Source organism: Rhinatrema bivittatum, chromosome 19 (assembly GCF_901001135.1).
Source record: "Rhinatrema bivittatum chromosome 19, aRhiBiv1.1, whole genome shotgun sequence".
Taxonomy (NCBI): Eukaryota; Metazoa; Chordata; class Amphibia; order Gymnophiona; family Rhinatrematidae; genus Rhinatrema; species Rhinatrema bivittatum.
In genome coordinates this window covers 33,426,148-33,443,343 of record NC_042633.1, presented here as the reverse complement: position 1 = coordinate 33,443,343, position 17,196 = coordinate 33,426,148, and the positions used below count along the sequence as shown (strand labels likewise).

The window sequence follows — 17,196 nt, the reverse complement described above, 5'->3', positions numbered from 1 at the left end:
GACGCAGTCTTAGTTCCTCGCTTGCCCCTGTCCGGACGGAACTCCAGCCGGCCCCTCTATTCCATTCCTCCCCCCCCCCCCCTTTTATGGAATGGGCAGAAATACACCTACAGATGATCTCAGCCTCGCACATCGCAGGAAAAGACGTCGTCAGTCAGATCCAGACTCTCCCCAGTGCTGGGTAGATTCATGGATGTTTGCTTCTCCAGGAAAGGACGGTGTATGTGGTGGTGGTAGTGGGGGGGGGGGGGGGGCCTTTAAATCCAGCAAGTTACATGAGCGGGATTTCGCCAGGGGGGGGGGGGGGCGATGGTGTCGTATGGATTCCATCGGTTTCTTTGATTGGGCGACCGAAGCGTTAGACCGGGGGCTGGGGAGCGCCGTACTGCAAACCCCCTCGGAACCGTCCCACACGAGAGGCCCATAAATAACCCGAGCAGCTGGACTGGATTAGAAACTGAAGGGAATTGACTCTGAGAAGAGAGAGAGAGAGAGAGGCCGTTAGCAGCGCGCCGTGCAGGTGGGTCCCGAGGCCGGTTCTGCTGGAATGGCATAGCCGGAGAGTAAGCGAGGCCTGCGGCTCTTATCTGCCGTCGTGTTCTGAGTTTCTGAGTATCCTATCTCGTTTACTATCTGTGTGTGCGCGTGTCCCCCTCCCCTCCTCTTCCCTCTCTCTCCCTCCCGTTCTGGATATCTCTCTCCTTCATCTCTCTCTGCCTCCCGTTCTGGATATCTCTCTCCTTCATCTCTCTCTGCCTCCCGTTCTGGATATCTCTCTCCTTCATCTCTCTCTCCCTCCCGTTCTGGATATCTCTCTCCTTCCCTCTCTCTCCCTCCCGTTCTGGATATCTCTCTCCTTCCCTCTCTCTCCCTCCCGTTCTGGATATCTCTCTCCTTCATCTCTCTCTGCCTCCCGTTCTGGATATCTCTCTCTCCCTCCCGTTCTGGATATCTCTCTCCTTTCCTCTCTCTCTCCCTCCTGTTCTGGATATCTCTCTCCTTCATCTCTCTCTGCCTCCCGTTCTGGATATCTCTCTCCTTCCCTCTCTCTCCCTCCCGTTCTGGATATCTCTCTCCTTCATCTCTCTCTGCCTCCCGTTCTGGATATCTCTCTCCTTCATCTCTCTCTGCCTCCCGTTCTGGATATCTCTCTCCTTCATCTCTCTCTGCCTCCCGTTCTGGATATCTCTCTCCTTCATCTCTCTCTCCCTCCCGTTCTGGATATCTCTCTCCTTCCCTCTCTCTCCCTCCCGTTCTGGATATCTCTCTCCTTCCCTCTCTCTCCCTCCCGTTCTGGATATCTCTCTCCTTCATCTCTCTCTGCCTCCCGTTCTGGATATCTCTCTCTGCCTCCCGTTCTGGATATCTCTCTCCTTTCCTCTCTCTCCCTCCTGTTCTGGATATCTCTCTCCTTCATCTCTCTCTGCCTCCCGTTCTGGATATCTCTCTCCTTCCCTCTCTCTCCCTCCCGTTCTGGATATCTCTCTCCTTCATCTCTCTCTGCCTCCCGTTCTGGATATCTCTCTCCTTCATCTCTCTCTGCCTCCCGTTCTGGATATCTCTCTCCTTCATCTCTCTCTGCCTCCTGTTCTGGATATCTCTCTCCTTCATCTCTCTCTCCCTCCCGTTCTGGATATCTCTCTCCTTCCCGTTCTGGATATCTCTCTCCTTCCCTCTCTCTCCCTCCCGTTCTGGATATCTCTCTCCTTCCTTCCCTCTCTCTCCCTCCCGTTCTGGATATCTCTCTCCTTCATCTCTCTCTCCCTCCCGTTCTGGATATCTCTCTCCTTCCCTCTCTCTCCCTCCCGTTCTGGATATCTCTCTCCTTCCCTCTCTCTCCCTCCCGTTCTGGATATCTCTCTCCTTCATCTCTCTCTGCCTCCCGTTCTGGATATCTCTCTCTGCCTCCCGTTCTGGATATCTCTCTCCTTTCCTCTATCTCCCTCCTGTTCTGGATATCTCTCTCCTTCATCTCTCTCTGCCTTCCATTCTGGATATCTCTCTCCTTCCCTCTCTCTCCCTCCCGTTCTGGATATCTCTCTCCTTCATCTCTCTCTGCCTCCCGTTCTGGATATCTCTCTCCTTCATCTCTCTCTGCCTCCCATTCTGGATATCTCTCTCCTTCATCTCTCTCTGCCTCCCGTTCTGGATATCTCTCTCCTTCATCTCTCTCTGCCTCCCGTTCTGGATATCTCTCTCCTTCCTCTCTCTCCCTCCCGTTCTGGATATCTCTCTCCTTCATCTCTCTCTGCCTCCCGTTCTGGATATCTCTCTCCTTCATCTCTCTCTGCCTCTTTCACCCCTCTTGGTCTCCCGTCCCGTGTCTCCCTGTCCGTCTGTCTCTTATGGGCCCTGTGTTTGACGCTGCATGACCCCCATTGGTAGGGGAGGAGAATCTTTTTAATACGTTGGCGAAGGAAGGTGGATTGGCGACTCTGTTATTCTCCGCTTTCCTCTCTGTATTTATCTTTTCCTTCTCATCTCTCTGCGCCCCAAAGATCGGGACGAGTCATTATTTCCCCCTCCCCCCCCTCCTTTCTCTCTCCGGCAGGACGGGAAGGAGTCCGTAGTGAAGGAAGTCTTCCCCGGGGACAGCGTCCACAGCCTGCTCAGCATCCTGGATGTCATCACGGTGCGAGACTTCACCCTGCCGCCTCCCTGCGCTCGCTGACGAAACTTGCTCTTAAAAAATAAAATAATAATAAGCTTCAAACTGACCCCCCCCCCCCCCCACTTTTTTAAGAACCGGTACTCTGGTCGAGCCCCCGCTCCCTAAGCCCCCACCGAAAGCGTCGGATAACCGGCACGGGTCCCCCTAGCCGGGGGGGTGGATGGGGAGAGAGCCTTCGCCATCTCGGGCAGCGCCAGGAATAACAGCCGGGGATAGGGGAGAGCCCTGCCCGAGTCCCTCTCCCCCCCGTCCCACCTTTTGCTGCCGTGGGTCATGACTGTCCCCCCATTCGGCCGCAGGGACACCAGAGACCGTACCGGACGGTGACGGCCCGCGCCGCGGAGGAGTCGACCATCCTGCGCCTACCGGTGGAAGCCTTCTCCGCCGTGTTCGAGAAGTACCCGGAGAGCCTCGTCCGTGTGGTGCAGGTGCGTGAGTGCACGGGGGGGGGGGGGGAGAGGTGTGGCCCCCCCGGCTTCTTGCGATGAGCGTTTTCGAGTGCCCGAGCGTGTGTCGCCGGCAGCCGTGTCGCGCGGTTCTCCTCTGCGTCGCTGCCTGGCACGGGGGGGGACGGGGGACGGAGATCCCAAGGCCAGGCCCGATGAGGGAGGCTGTGGCTGGACTTGAGGAGGGAAGAGAGTCTCTGTGGAGGGCAGGGAGAGGAAGGCTGCCTGGCTGGTATGGAGGGGGGGGACGGGACCTGGGACCGAGCTGCGGTTAACGTTTTGCCTTTCCTTCAGATCATCATGGTGCGACTGCAGAGGGTCACCTTCCTGGCTTTGCACAATTACCTGGGGCTCACCAACGAGCTCTTCAGCCACGTGAGTTTCTGCCTGCCGCTTCACCCTGACCCACGGGGCTCGCGTGAGACACCCCCCCCCCCTTATCCATGACGGCCACCCACCCTCAGGCTCGGGGGGGGTGGGCGGGGGCTGCTTCGCTTCGTCCCCTCTGCCGTCCGACGCTAGCATCCTTTGTTTCCCCTTGACTGGGAACGTGGCCTTCACGCCGCGCGCGCGCCCACCCGGCAAGTCGCTGATGCTGCCAGCCCCGCGGCAATCCCCCAGGCTCGGCCCAGCAAGTCGCTGACATGCGTTTGTGTTCTGTGCAAGGAGATGCAGTCCCTCCGGCTCTTCCCCCAGCCCAGCCATCCCGCCAGGACCAGCCCCATCAGACACAGCAAGAGGGTCGCCAGCATCTCGATGGACGATCAGCGGGAGAGCTCAGGGCGGCAGCCTGACTCCTCCAGGGAGCTGAGTAAGGACCTGTGTGTGTGTGAGAGAGTTTGTGTGTGTGAGAGAGAGTGTGTGTGTGAGAGAGTTTGTGTGTGTGTGTGTGTGCATGTGAGAGACCTGTCTCCTCGCCTCGGTTACAATCCTGGCTCCGAATCCGACTCTGTGACCTTCAGTAACAATGCGTAACCCCCCCTCACCATAAGTTATTTGAGGAAGCCGGGATAGAGGCCGGGCTGTGATATCATTATAATTAAGACCCCGTCGGCACGGTCACACATCCCTGCACGTGGTTACGGGGTGTGGGGAGCGGCGGGGGCTGTCCGTGCTTTAAACCTCTGCGCACGGTTTGGTTTCAGGCGATCAGCTGAAGACGGGGTCCCTCGAGGCCTCAGGCTGCGCCGCTACTGAGTCGTTGTATCTCCATGCCCGTGGATATTTCAGGTGCGTGCCCTGTCCCCCTTGTATTCTCTCGGGTCATGTCCTGGCAGCGCGCTACTGCTGCCTGTTTTGTACCTGTCGTGTGCGCCTGTGTGCGATGCCTCTGATGTCAGAATCTGTTCTTGTCTCCCCCGCCCCTCCCCCCAGTAATACAGAGAGGACCTCGGTCGGATTTCGACATGGCTTACGAGCGCGGTCGGATCTCGGTTTCGCTCCAGGAGGAGAGCACCACCTCCCTGGCCTCCTTTGCAAGAGTGAGCGTCAGCGTTAATAACTTAACTTTTTTTAATATTCTTGTCAGCCAAGGAGGACCTCGGCGCGATTTGTGATTTAAATGCTTCGGAAAGATCGGCGCAGCCGCCACTGGGGAGGGACGGTTCGGCAGTACGTTTCTGGTACCTTCTTTCAAGCTGCTGTTTCCCTGTACGTACCCGGATCAGTCCCGACTCCTGGGTTTATTCCTCCCTGCCAGCAGATGGAGACAGAGAAAAGCCTCGCTGACACTGCTAGATAAGCCCTGGTGCCCCCCCCTCCCCTGACTGTCTAGGGTGTGGCACGAGACAGCCTGTCTTGGTGGCTGCTGGGTTCCAGTTGGGCTGCGTGGCGTGCCGTTGGAAGTTCCCAGTTGGGTAGTGCTTACCGCAGATGCCAGTCTTTCTGGTTGAGGTGCTGTTTGTCGGCACCAATCCACTGAAGGTTTCTGGGTCAGGCAAGAGACGTCCTGGTCGATGAATCGGTTGACCAGGGCGGTGCGACTAACTCTCCGGGTCTTCCTGCCCCTGATCCGTGGTTGGTCTGTAAAGGTGCTGTCTGACAACATGACCATCAATCGTCAAGGTGGGACCAAGAGTCGAGCGGAGGCTCAGGAGTTCATTCAGTGGGCGGAGCAACATTTTGGAGTGCACACACGTAGCAGGTGTGGAAAACGCACAAGCGGATTTTCCGAGTCGCGAGATGTTGGATCCTGGAGAATGGGAGCTGTTGGAAGTTGGCATTGTTAGCTCATCCGGGAGAGTTGGGGGGGGATCCTCATGTAGATCTAATGGCGGCTCGTCAGAATGTCAAAGCGTTTCAGTTTTTCAGCCGGAGAAGAGAGTTCGCGGCCAAGGGCGTTGATGTTCTGGTGCTGCCCTGGCCTCGGGGAGTGCTGCTTTACGTATTTCTGCCGTGGCCCCTAGTGGGAAAGATCTTGCGTTTGGATAGAACGACATCAAGACGGGGTGGTCTTGGTGGCTCCGGAGTGGCCGTGACGTCTGTGTGGTTCGTGGATCTGGTCAATCTAGCCATGGACAGGCTGATTCAGTTCGGCCACATTTTGGGTCTTCTCCACCAAGGGCCCATATTTTCAGACCAGGCTGCTCACTTTTGTCTAGCGGCATGGCTTTTGAGAGGAGGTAATTGAGGTGCCAGGGCTATCCCGAGGCAGTGGTGATGACACTCTTGCATGCTAGAAGAAAGTCTCTTTCTCTCTCGTATGTCAGGGTCTGGAAGGTTTTTGAGACCTAGTGTGATGCTCGTGGGATGCGTCCTATGGAAGCTGCGGTGGTGGACATCTTGTCCGTTTGGCAGGAAGGTTTAGTTAAAGGTTTGGCACGAAACTCTCCTAAGGTTCAGGTGGCAGCTTTAGGTTCGCTTAGGGGCAAGATTGAAGGTGCTGCTTTTTCGGTTTATTCTGATACCGTGCGTTTTTTGCGGGTTGTGAAGAATGTACGTCCTCCAGTGCGGAGTGCGTCCCCACCTTGGGGGCTTAATCTGGTTCTTAAGGGTTTGTGTGAGGCTCCTTTTGAACCACTCAGAAGGGCGACTCTTAAAGATTTGGCGCTCAAAGCCGTGTTTCTGGTAGCGATCCGTTCGGCTAGGAGAGTTTCCGAGTTGCAGGCCTTGTCGTGCCGTGCTCAGATTCTTAGGATTTCGGACTCGGGGGTGTCCTTGAGGATGGTACCTTCTTTTTTTACCGAAGGTAGTTTCGGCGTGTCACGTGAATCAGACAGTGGAGCTCCCAGCTTTTCCAGAGGGTGATGCGAGGGAGCTTAAGTTGTTGGATGAACACAGGGTGTTGTTAAGATATCTGAAGGTTACTAATGATTTTCAAGGTCGGATCATCCTTTTTCTCCTATGGAGTTGTCCAAAAAGAGGTCTTCGGGTATATGAGACAACCATTGCGCAGTGGCTTATGGAGGCCATTGGGTCGTCCTACATTTCCGGGGTCGTCCGGTTCCTGAGGGGTTGCGTGCTCATTCGACGCGCTCTCAGGCTGCTTCGTGGGCGGAGGCTCAGTTAGTTTCTCCGCAGGAGATGTGCAGGGCAGCGACTTGGAAGTCGCTGCATATGTTTGCAAGGCACTATCGTCTGGATGTGGGTAATGCAGGTTATCCATCCTTCGGCGAGCGTGTTTTGCGAGTGGGACTCTCCAGGTCCCACCCAGGTTAGGGAAGCTTTGGTACATCCCAGGAGTCTGGACTGATCTGGGTACATACAGGGAAAGGGAAATTGGTTCTTACCTGCTAATTTTTAAAAAAGAAAGAAAAGTTAAGAGTATTTTTGGTATTTGGAAGGTTTTTTTTTTTTAGTTTCTTTCTTAAGCTTTGGTACAGTTCAATACTGAGGAGCCTCATGTGGCACACAAGGTTAAGTGACAGTGTCAGTAAAACTTTCTCTGTCTCCATCTGCTGGCAGGGAGGCAAAACCCAGGAGTCTGGACTGATCTGTGGGTACTACAGGCACGAAAATCAGCAGGCAAGGACCAATTTGCCTATAAGCAATTTCACCTTTTTGTTCGGTCCATGTCACAGGAGCCCAGAGAGCGGAAGTGTGTGACTGTGGAGGAGCAGCCCTCGGGGATCTACCACTACAACTATCCCGAAGATGGGGGTGGCCCTGACTCCATGTACGGAACGTACCAAGGCAAACAGCCCGGCGCAGTGTTCGAGGCGGCCAAGCAGGAGCTGGTGAAGCTCATGAAAATCGAGGTAAGGGTGAAGCCCCTCGCCCCCCCCCACTTGCAGCGTAAGACGGAGGTGAGAGCGTCGCACCCCTCCTCCCCACTGACTCACAGCAGGGGGAGCAAGTGTTACTTTGTAATCATTCTTAACGGTTGGTTTCTGCTTTTCCCCGGAAGGATCCCTCTCTGCTGAACAACCGCGCCGTGCTGCATCACGCCAAAGCTGGGACGGTGATCGCCCGCCAGGGGGATCAGGTGAGTCCGGTGTAGAACAGAAGTGGGGCGGCCCTCCCCCACACACACACACTCACACACACTGCAGCGCCAGGGGATGAGATGAGCCACTGAAGGGAGATCCTGAATCTGAGAGGAGGCGGTCAAAGTTTGACGCAGCGTCGCGTTGCAAGTTTTGTCTTCCACCGAGGTGGGACTCCGCCTGGGTTAAAAATCAGTTTTGTGTGTGTGTGTGGGGGGGGGTGACACGTGATTCGCCTCTATCCATGTTTGATCATCCAGCCCAGTTGAATTAGCTCCCAACCCAGTTTGTTGCCCCGTGCAACAGAACAGGGGTGGAACGATCTGAAGTGGAGGCAACCGTGACCTTCAGAGGGTTTCCGCCTCGCGATTAGGAGCATCTTCCCCCCACCCCTTCAAGACCAGTTAGACCCAGAGATTCTGACTGGGTGGGTTGCTTATTATTAATTGTTTTAACGACCTGTTTAAGCACCTGGGATTAGTAGCTTTTCCTTCCTCTCCAAGAGTAGGGTGGAATATGAGTTGCGCATTTTGTATTACATGTGGATTTATCGATGTGCTGTTTATTATGATGGTTTAGTTGTATTCTTCCTGTAAATCTTTCTGGTTGAACTTTTCTTCAAGGAAGGCAGAGTATAAATCATGAACTTAACATTAAAATAACATTGAGATGATGAATGACACAAAGCCTTTAATGTTATTCAAAGGCTTCGTGCAGGCAAACCTTTGGAGTTAGGGAACACAAAAAACCGATATCTATTGCACTATCATCCGACCACACAAATTTTATGCATACTGTTGGGTTTGGGCAGGTGGACACCACTAAACTTTATCCTGTCAGTGTGCGTATGGAGCGCAGTCCAGGCTAAAGTTACATCCACAAGTCTGGACGGAATAAAAATTTCTTAAAGTTTTTTTTTATTTTTAATGTGACTAAACTTAACGCGTGCAACTTTATATGGGCATATTCAGCGGCAGATTTGCACATGCATGTCCTGTTGAATGTCCGAGAGAGCTTTATACACATGTATCCAGCTAAGTTTCCCCTCCCTGCTCTACTGACCATCGATCTCACTGTGTTTTTATCTCGCCCCGCTTCTCTCTCCCACACAGGACGTGAGCCTGCACTTCGTGCTGTGGGGCTGCCTCCATGTATACCAGCGTATGATCGACAAGGCGGAGGATGTGTGCCTGTTCCTGACGCAGCCCGGGGAGATGGTGGGGCAGCTGGCCGTGCTGACTGGGGAGCCTCTCATCTTCACCATCAAGGCCAACCGGGACTGTGCCTTCCTCCGCATCTCTAAGTCCGACTTCTATGAGTTAGTAACCTGCTCATTTTTCTCTTTTGATTTTAATATTTGGAGTTCTGATTTACTGGTTTGGGTTTGACTTTGAGAGGTAGGTGGGTTCAGCTTCTAGTTTAGATTCACTCTGGGTTTTAACCTTAGCTTTGAGTTCTTGATTTAGGTTTTGGATTAGGTCGGGGGGGGGGGGGCTTTTGAGCTGAGCAACCCGCACTACAGGGTTCCAGCATCCCCCTTCTGATGTGGTTGCTAGATTGTGGACCCTCTTCAGATAAGGCCCATGGCACTGAGAAGAGTAGCTGCCACCTCTTACCTTCCTCCATTCTTGTCTCTGGCATGAAGAAGAGTTGCTGTTGAGTGATGCCCCTTCCCTGCCACCCACGGGGGAAGACTTGGTGCTGCTGTTAATGCCCCTATCGACAGGAGAGTTGTGCTGGGGATGCGCACTTCCTGCCAACAGAGTACATTGTTTGAACCATGGCAGGGTGGGGGGGGGGGATGAGAGAGCGACACCGGTGGTAGGCAGCAGCATTTAGAAGCGCTGGACCGCCAGTGCTGCTCTCCTGCCGATGGAGCTGGGCCAGGTCAGGGATAGAAGCTAAGAGTGAGGAGGGAAGGCTGGAAGAAGAGGAGGGGGGCAACGTGTTGTGCGCAGGGTCAAAGATCCCTCAGATTTTGACCAATTCCCTACCCATGCTGTGGGTTCCGGTGTGAGCACTTGCAGTCACTAATGTGTCGGCTTATGAGAACCGATCAAGCATTCATCTACCCTCTCCTCCTTTTCCTTTTGTTATATTCCTATATAAATAGTAATACTCGGAGAAGGTAATGATATCAAAAAGGTAAATTTTATACTTCTTTTAGTAATAGTAAGATAGATTACAAATTACAAAAGAGCATTATATAAAATACAAATGCTAAAGCATTTGGGAAGCTAAGCTGAGCTATGTACATCCCTGAGAAATCTCTGAATTGATTGTCCGGTCAGACAGGCCAAACGATCACTGCACAAGGGTGGGTATTTTGGGCAGCGCTGGGAAGGCTTTCATGTATAAGCCTGTGTTTGGGTTAAGGGCTTGCTAGCTCTTCAATTTCCTGTTCTTTGTCACTGCCTTTTATTCTTGTTGACAATCCCAAAAACAAAAAGTGATGTAATATTCCCATATAACAACATTTACTATTTATATATGTAAAACAAAATTAGTGTATATAAAAAAAATGATTTATGCTTGTATAGCTCAATGAAAAAAATCCTTCCTTACATCCTCCCTACTGATTCACATCTGTGGGAACTTAAACGATTCATATCAAAAGCCAAAACGCTCAAGAAAAACGAAACCCTTCAATGAGGAATTGACCGGTCATACCAAAGCCAGAAAACAATACGATGATATCTTTTTTTATATATACTAATTTTGCTTTACGTATGTAATTAGTAAACGTTATATGGGAATATTATATCACTTTTTGTTTTTGGGATTGTGATTAAGTGCGATATATATATTTAGGTTTGCCGCATTATTTTTTTTGAATTATACCTTTTATACTTGTTGGGCGTATCACCCTGTCCCTATCTCTGCCCCTCTCACCTCACAAAGTTCTTCTGGCATCTCTGGTCTCCCCCTCTTTTTGGAGCAGAAAGATTCACAGCTTTTCAACACAGAAAGGCTTCTCCTGACTTTGCCTTAAGCATTTAACCCTTTGGTTCCTCTGTGTGCAATGAAGCATTCTTTTAACACGGGCTTGCCCCTCTCCCTGTATCAAGCATTAACCCTTTGCAATACACTCATTCCCGAGTGTGCTTTATGCAAGGCGCAGGCAGAGATGGAAAGCTTTTGGGGTGGAAGTCAAGAAGAAGGGCCGCAGGTGGTGGCATGAATGAAGTTGCTACCTTTCGGTGGGGGCGCTGCCAGTTTGTGTTTGCATAGCATCACCAGCTGGCCCTCAGCCCTAAAAGCCGGACCCGTGTCTCCTGCCTGGCAGCGTGTAGCAGGTAGTGTGGTTTTTTGTTTTTTTTTAATGTGGCTTGCTTTTTTTTTTTTTTAATGGGTGAGAGGGGTTCTTTTCGGTTCTTTCTTTATTTAAAAAATGTGCGTTCCGCCTCATTCCGCACTTCGTGTTGTAGGCGGGAATACAGCGTAAAAACCGCACTCGTAAGTCGTAAAGGTCCCGCCGTGATCTCCATTCTCCTTTTCGTGTTTCCGCCGTCTTCGCAGGATAATGCGGGAGCAGCCGAGCGTGGTCCTCAGCGCCGCTCACACGGTCGCCAAGCGCATGTCGCCTTTCGTGCGTCAGATGGATTTTGCCATCGACTGGATGGCCGTGGAGGCGGGCCGGGCCTTGTACAGGTAAGAGCGGTGGTGGTGGTGGCGGGGGGGGGAGCCCTCGACAGGAGGGGGAAGCCTGTTCGGCTCCTGGAACGAGCAGATTGTCCTGTTGTTTGTTTTTTTTGTTTGTTTGTTTTTGTTTTTTTAGTGTAAAAAGTCTCTTATTTGCTCCAGGATTCAGTTTTTGGTTTAGTTGATCTGGTTTCACTCCCGGTTGTCTTCACGCTGGGGAAGCCACGCTCTGGCATTCAATGCTTTACGTTTTTCGCATTTACGGCGAATTACTGGAATCGGCGGCGAAAGTTCCCTTTTGCGCGCACTCTTAATCCGGCTTCAGCTCTTCCCGGAGTCGCCGGGCCGGGAGCGGGTTACCCCAGGAGCCTCGGCATGAACGTCTTTGACCGAAGCCCGCTCTCGCTTTTGCCGCCTTTCCCCCCCCCCCCTCCCCACCAGGCAGGGCGACCAGTCGGACTGCACCTACATCATACTGAACGGCCGACTGCGGTCCGTCATCCAGAAGTCCAGCGGGAAGAAGGAGCTGGTCGGGGAGTACGGGCGAGGAGACCTGATCGGCGTGGTGAGTCCGGGCCCATCTGCCCCTTCCCTCGATCCTCTCAAGTCTCGACAGCCTCTCCCTCCCTCCCTCCCTCCCCCGTCTCCGTGTCTTTCCTTAAATTATTATTTATTTATTTATTTTTGCTTGTTCCCCAAGGTCTCTCTACCCAGCATTCCCTCCGCTGCTGCCTCCTCCAGTAGGGTTTGCCGGTCCTCCGGCCGGGTGGGGGTGGAGAGGGGTAGAGGCCCACGTTGTCCCCCCTCCCCCCCAGCGCTTCTTCGTTGGCGCTTCTCGTTTTTTGGGTTTTTTTGGCAGCTCCCTGCCGCCTGTGCAGTGCTGTGCACCTCGTCGGCGCTCTACGGACGGCCGCCGACGACGACTGAGCGCGCCCGCCCTCGCCCTCCGGCGCCGACTGACCTGGGCGGTGCCAAAGCTGACCGCGGGGGGGGGCCCTGCTCCGATGGCGTTTCAAGCCACGCTCCCCGAGACCGTTAGATAGGGTGAAGCAGGGCACCTGGGAACCTTTTTGTTATTGGGGGGGGGGGGGTGCGCCGGGGTCTTCTGAGTCTCTGCCATGAGTTTGGGGGGGCCTCGTTTTGCCTCTCGTTTGTACAGCCCGGAGCGTGACCTGCATCTGGCTAACAAAATAAATAAAAGAATAAATAGGGGGAGTCTGAAATCCCCCCCCCCCCATGGAAAACAGGAGGAGAAAGTTCGCTGTCCTGGCGCAGTCCGTATCCGGGAATTGGCCCCCCCCCCCGATGCCCTGTCCATCTCGCGGAGCCGTAAATCCTACCGCGAGGTCCCTCGGAGGGGGGGGGGGGGCCCCGCACGCGCGGCTGAGGCACGGGGAGGGGGGGGGGGCCGCCGGTGGTAAAGCTCTGTCTGCTTGGGACCCTCAGGTGGAAGCCCTGACCCGGCAGTGCCGAGCCACCACGGTGCACGCCGTGAGGGACACGGAACTGGCCAAGCTGCCCGAAGGGACGCTGAACAACATCAAGCGCAGGTATCCCCAGGTACGGAGGAAGGGATCCGCCCTCCCCCCCCCCCCCCCCAGCCCAGGGGTGGGAACGGGGGCCGCAGAAAATACGCGAGCTTCCCCCGCAGCCCCTCCTCAGATTCGGCCGGGGGTAGGTAAGGTTACGCACAAGATACTGAGGCTTGGGGGTGGGGAGGGGGGGGGGGGTGGGATTGCTCTAAGGATCCGGTTCCCCGGCAGGCGGAAGCCGAGCGATGGACGGAGGGGGGGGGGGGGGGGCGGGAGGGGGCAGGGAGGTGTGGTGTGAGGGGCAGTTCACGTTTTCCTTGCCCGTGGTGGTCCCCAGCCGCTCTCCTCTGGTTTTGCCGGTTCCCGTCGCTCGCTTACCTCGCCGTCCTTTTATCTTGTGTAATCTGGGACGCTTCCTCTTCCCCTCCCCTCCCCCCCCCCCCTTTTCTGTCAAGGTCGTGACCCGCTTGATCCACCTGCTGAGTCAGAAGATCCTGGGCAACCTGCAGCAGCCTCGGGGCTCCTTCCCAGGTAGGAGGGGGGGGGATCGCTGGGATCCGGGCTACCTGAGCAAACCCTCCGGATCTCGTTTGCGTTTTCGCCCCCCCTTGTACTAAGTAAATAAACAAAACATTTGAATTCCTCTCCTTCCTGTGCAAGTTCCTGTGGCTTCCTTTCCTTCTCTTCCTACACCCGCTACCCCCCCCCCCCCCCCCCCGACGAATCGGGAGGGCACGTTTTAATGTCACCGTGCTGTGAACACTGAGGCCGAAGGGTCCGGGTCTGCCCCCGCCTGGTTCGCTCTCTGCCCTGCGTTGCTGGAGGCAGGGTCGGCCTCTTGCCCCCTGTTCGGCCTCTCTTGAGGCTTCTTGAGCACCCCGGGCGCCCTCTCTACAAGTATTGACGTGCATCTCGGGGAGGGGGGAGGGGGGAGGAGGTGGGGGGGTGTGAAACGCGTCGGGCTGCGGGCTGGGGATCAGGCTCCACGTTTACCCCGAGGAAGCCTGGCCGGGGGGTATAACCTGTCCCCTTGTGGCGACGCTGTCCACGCGAGTGCGGGTAACGCACGTCTCGCTCCTCTCCCTCTCTCTCTCTCTCAGGCTCAGGGCTGGGGATGAGCACCACGTCGGAGGTGACCAACCCGGCCAGCAACCTCTCCACGGTGGCCGTGCTTCCCGTGTGCGACGAGGTGCCCATGGCGGCCTTCACGCTGGAGCTCAAACACGCACTCAATGCGATCGGTAAGTGCCTTGGGTAGGGGATTAGGGGGTCCGTACGTGCTGCAGCGAGGCCGGCTTGCGTTCCTGCGCTTCGTGTTGGGGATGTGTAAGGTAGTCTGGTTCGTTGTGTATGTGTGTGTGTGATGACGGGGGCGGGGGGGACGGACGGACATGTTTTGTTGGTGCTTCTGTGCTCGGAGCTGGGCGGTTGCATGCGGGAAGAATGCACCCGAGTTGTGCTTGGGCCGCCGTGCGCCACCTTGTTCGACGACGCGCGCGTGCGCGCCACCTTGTTCGACGACGCGCGCGTGCGCGGGCTCTGGTTAACCGCTGCTGCGTCTCCCGTTTTCAGGCCCGACGCTGGCTCTGACCAGTGACACCATCAGAGAGCGGCTGGGAGCTTCCGCGCTGGACAGGCAAGTCCGCCCTTCCGTTTCCTCATCTGTGTTTGTTCCCACCTCCCCTCCTTACCCCCCCCCCCCCAGCGGCACCTTTTGAAACAAAGACGGTTTTAAGCGCACGCTCGGCGGCGGGGCGGGGGGTGCGTGTGCGTTACCGCGTCACGCCTGCGTGGCACTGGGAGCTTTATTACGTCTTTGTGTAATAATAAAAGAATTAGTTTTGGCTCCTCTAAGAGTTCCAGTCACGCGTCCGTTTTCGAGGGGGAGAGGAAATCTCGGTTCGTGTCACAGAGCTCAGGGGAAACCTTCAGACGTCCTCCAGCTCCCGAGGGGTGGTCGTGTCTCCTCCTGCCCCCGCCCCCGATTACCTGCTCCGCACAGGTTTTCCCGTGACACGTCCCTTGATAGTTCGGAAAATAACTGGGCCGTGCTGGTCCATCTGCGTGTTGGGCCGCTGCGCTCCCTGTGAGGCCCGGAGTGATGAGGGGGGGGGGGTGGAGAGAACCCCAGAACTCCCGAGGGCCGCTGCTGCTCTTTGATTCGTTTCGCCTTTCACCCCCTGGCAGTATCCACGAGTACCGGCTCTCCGGCTGGCTGGCCCAGCAGGAAGACATCCACCGCATCGTGCTCTACCAGACGGACTACACCCTGACGCCCTGGACCGTGCGCTGCATCCGGCAGGCAGACTGCATCCTGATCGTCGGACTGGGGGACCAGGAGCCCACTGTCGGAGAGGTACGGCCCGGGGGGGTGGTGGCTTAATCCAACCAGAGGGAGCAAGAATAGCCCCAGTCGTAGGGTGGGGGGGGGGATCCAGGGCTGCACAAGCCACGGGAGTTTCACGGCGGGATCAGGGCTCTGGCCCGCGCTCGTGCTTCTTCCCTGGCGATGATGATTAGAGAGTTCCTAGATGATAACGCCCTCCAAGGAAAGCATGTTCAAATTAAAAAAGAAAGAACAATAATGTTCTTTCTTTTTTAATTTGGCAGGTTTTATTTACCTTGGTTATTCTTTTGTTATCTCATTGTTAATCTCTCTTTTGCCTTCTCTACATTCCAAGTTGCATTTATCCCTGTTTTATTGTAACTGCTACCTTATTCTTCTATCACATGTTAATGTTATTAAGTATTTATTCTGTTGTCACACCTTGTTATTTGTAAACCGGCATGATGCGACTCCCATCGCGAATGCCGGTATATAAGAAATTTAAATAAATAAAATAAATAAACGAAGAAGTTTGATTTATTTAACCCGGAAAGCGGACGCCCCTGAAATGTGTCTGTGTATTGTGTATGCACGTGTGTGTGTGTGTTTTTTTTTTTTTTTTTTTCCCTTGCAGCTGGAGCAGATGTTGGAGAACACGGCGGTGCGGGCGCTGAAACAGCTGGTCCTGCTGCACAAGGAAGACAGCCTGACCCCCTCCCGCACGGTGGAGTGGCTGAACATGCGCAGCTGGTGCTCGGGCCACCTGCACATCAAGTGCCCACGCAGGGTCTTCTCCCGCCGGGGCCCCCACAAGCTGGTATGAGGGCACCCCCCCCACACACACACACACACACACACCTTCCCCGTCAGCAGGAATCCCGTCGTCCCGTGCTATGCGTGGGTTCGGCAAATGTTTAAAACGATGGCCGTGAGCTGGCTGGGAGGGGGGGAGGGGAGGACTCCGTAGCGTTGACTTGGGGATCCGTGCTTGGCGTGCTGTTCGGACTGGGGGGACGCAGCAGTGGTTTTAGATGTCTCGTTTCTGTGGTTAATTGACTTTTATTCTTTTTTTTTTTTAAGTCCGGTAGTCTGCTTGCTGCGTGCTTTTATTTATTTATTTATTTTAGTTGCGATCGTCCAGTCCTAGTGTATGATTCCCGCTCGCTTAATGCCGTCAGCCCTTAATGCGCCAGAAACCTCAGCAGATGGGGATGTTCACCGGGTCCCCTATTAAGGAACGTGTAAAATTCGTGAAGGAGGATGCCAGGGTGTGGAAGGGCGGATAGTGTTTCCAGGGGGCCGCTGTGAAACATCTGTCCAGCTGCTGATGCCAGAGTAGAAGTTATTGCCATGTTCATGGGGGGAGGGGGGGACTCTGAGCCAGCTGTACCAAACCCCCCTTCACCACCTCGATGTCGTTAGGTCCTGCCTTCACCCCCCTCCTCCGCTTCCTTTCCAGAGGGAGATGTACGAGAATGTCTTCGAGAGAACCGCGGACCGGCATAGCGACTTCTCCCGCCTGGCCCGGGTCCTGACGGGGAACACGATCGCGCTGGTCCTCGGAGGAGGCGGGGCCAGGTACGTAAGCGCGCGGGGGCCGCGTGTGGGGGTGTGAGCAGATGCACAGAGCAGGGAGCGAAGCTTTTAACCCAATAGAGAGAAAGGTGGATAGTGCGCCTCCAGGTGCACGTGATATGCAGGTTTAACTAGGCCTTTTTGGCTCTATCCGGTATTTGTGGAATTATGGGTAAGATGTTAAACGTGGCGGGGTTTGCTCGGAATTTGAAAATACTGAATTATTTTCTTCCTTAAAGGAAGTAAACTATCTCTTTCAAAAAAAAAAAAAAAAAGAGGAAGCGAAGGAGTGCCTCCTTAGAAGAAAAGTAAACTGAGTCTAGCCTTGAATCAGCCCCCAGTGTACACTTTTGTCCAATTTGATTTTTTTTTTAATTTGGAAATTTCCCCATTATATAATTAGTGGCTTGGTTATTTGGACACTTCCAAATCAATGTGAAAGCCTTTGGATGGGTAAATTTTTTTTTTTTAATTAGGTGCACGAAAGATGAGCTTTCAATATTTCTCCAAACCCCGCCCTTCCCCCCCATCCTCAGTCGACCCACATGGATTTTGCGTGCAGAAAATATTTCGGAGCAAG

At 54.4% G+C, this 17,196-nt stretch overlaps 1 protein-coding gene across 1 annotated transcript in view; it reads left to right on the top strand.

The window, feature by feature from the left end:
• PNPLA6 (patatin like phospholipase domain containing 6) overlaps positions 1-17,196 on the top strand; it is a 57,610-nt gene that overhangs the window by 11,864 nt on the left and 28,550 nt on the right. Inside the window, exons 9-26 of the mRNA XM_029584515.1 lie at positions 2,552-2,632; positions 2,971-3,099; positions 3,412-3,492; positions 3,784-3,942; positions 4,299-4,347; positions 4,492-4,598; positions 7,137-7,313; positions 7,463-7,540; positions 8,654-8,859; positions 11,061-11,192; positions 11,625-11,748; positions 12,630-12,743; positions 13,171-13,246; positions 13,816-13,956; positions 14,288-14,351; positions 14,903-15,071; positions 15,676-15,858; positions 16,501-16,619. Coding sequence (XP_029440375.1) covers positions 2,552-2,632; positions 2,971-3,099; positions 3,412-3,492; positions 3,784-3,942; positions 4,299-4,347; positions 4,492-4,598; positions 7,137-7,313; positions 7,463-7,540; positions 8,654-8,859; positions 11,061-11,192; positions 11,625-11,748; positions 12,630-12,743; positions 13,171-13,246; positions 13,816-13,956; positions 14,288-14,351; positions 14,903-15,071; positions 15,676-15,858; positions 16,501-16,619 — 2,189 coding nt within the window. The remainder of the gene's footprint in view (positions 1-2,551; positions 2,633-2,970; positions 3,100-3,411; positions 3,493-3,783; positions 3,943-4,298; positions 4,348-4,491; positions 4,599-7,136; positions 7,314-7,462; positions 7,541-8,653; positions 8,860-11,060; positions 11,193-11,624; positions 11,749-12,629; positions 12,744-13,170; positions 13,247-13,815; positions 13,957-14,287; positions 14,352-14,902; positions 15,072-15,675; positions 15,859-16,500; positions 16,620-17,196) is intronic.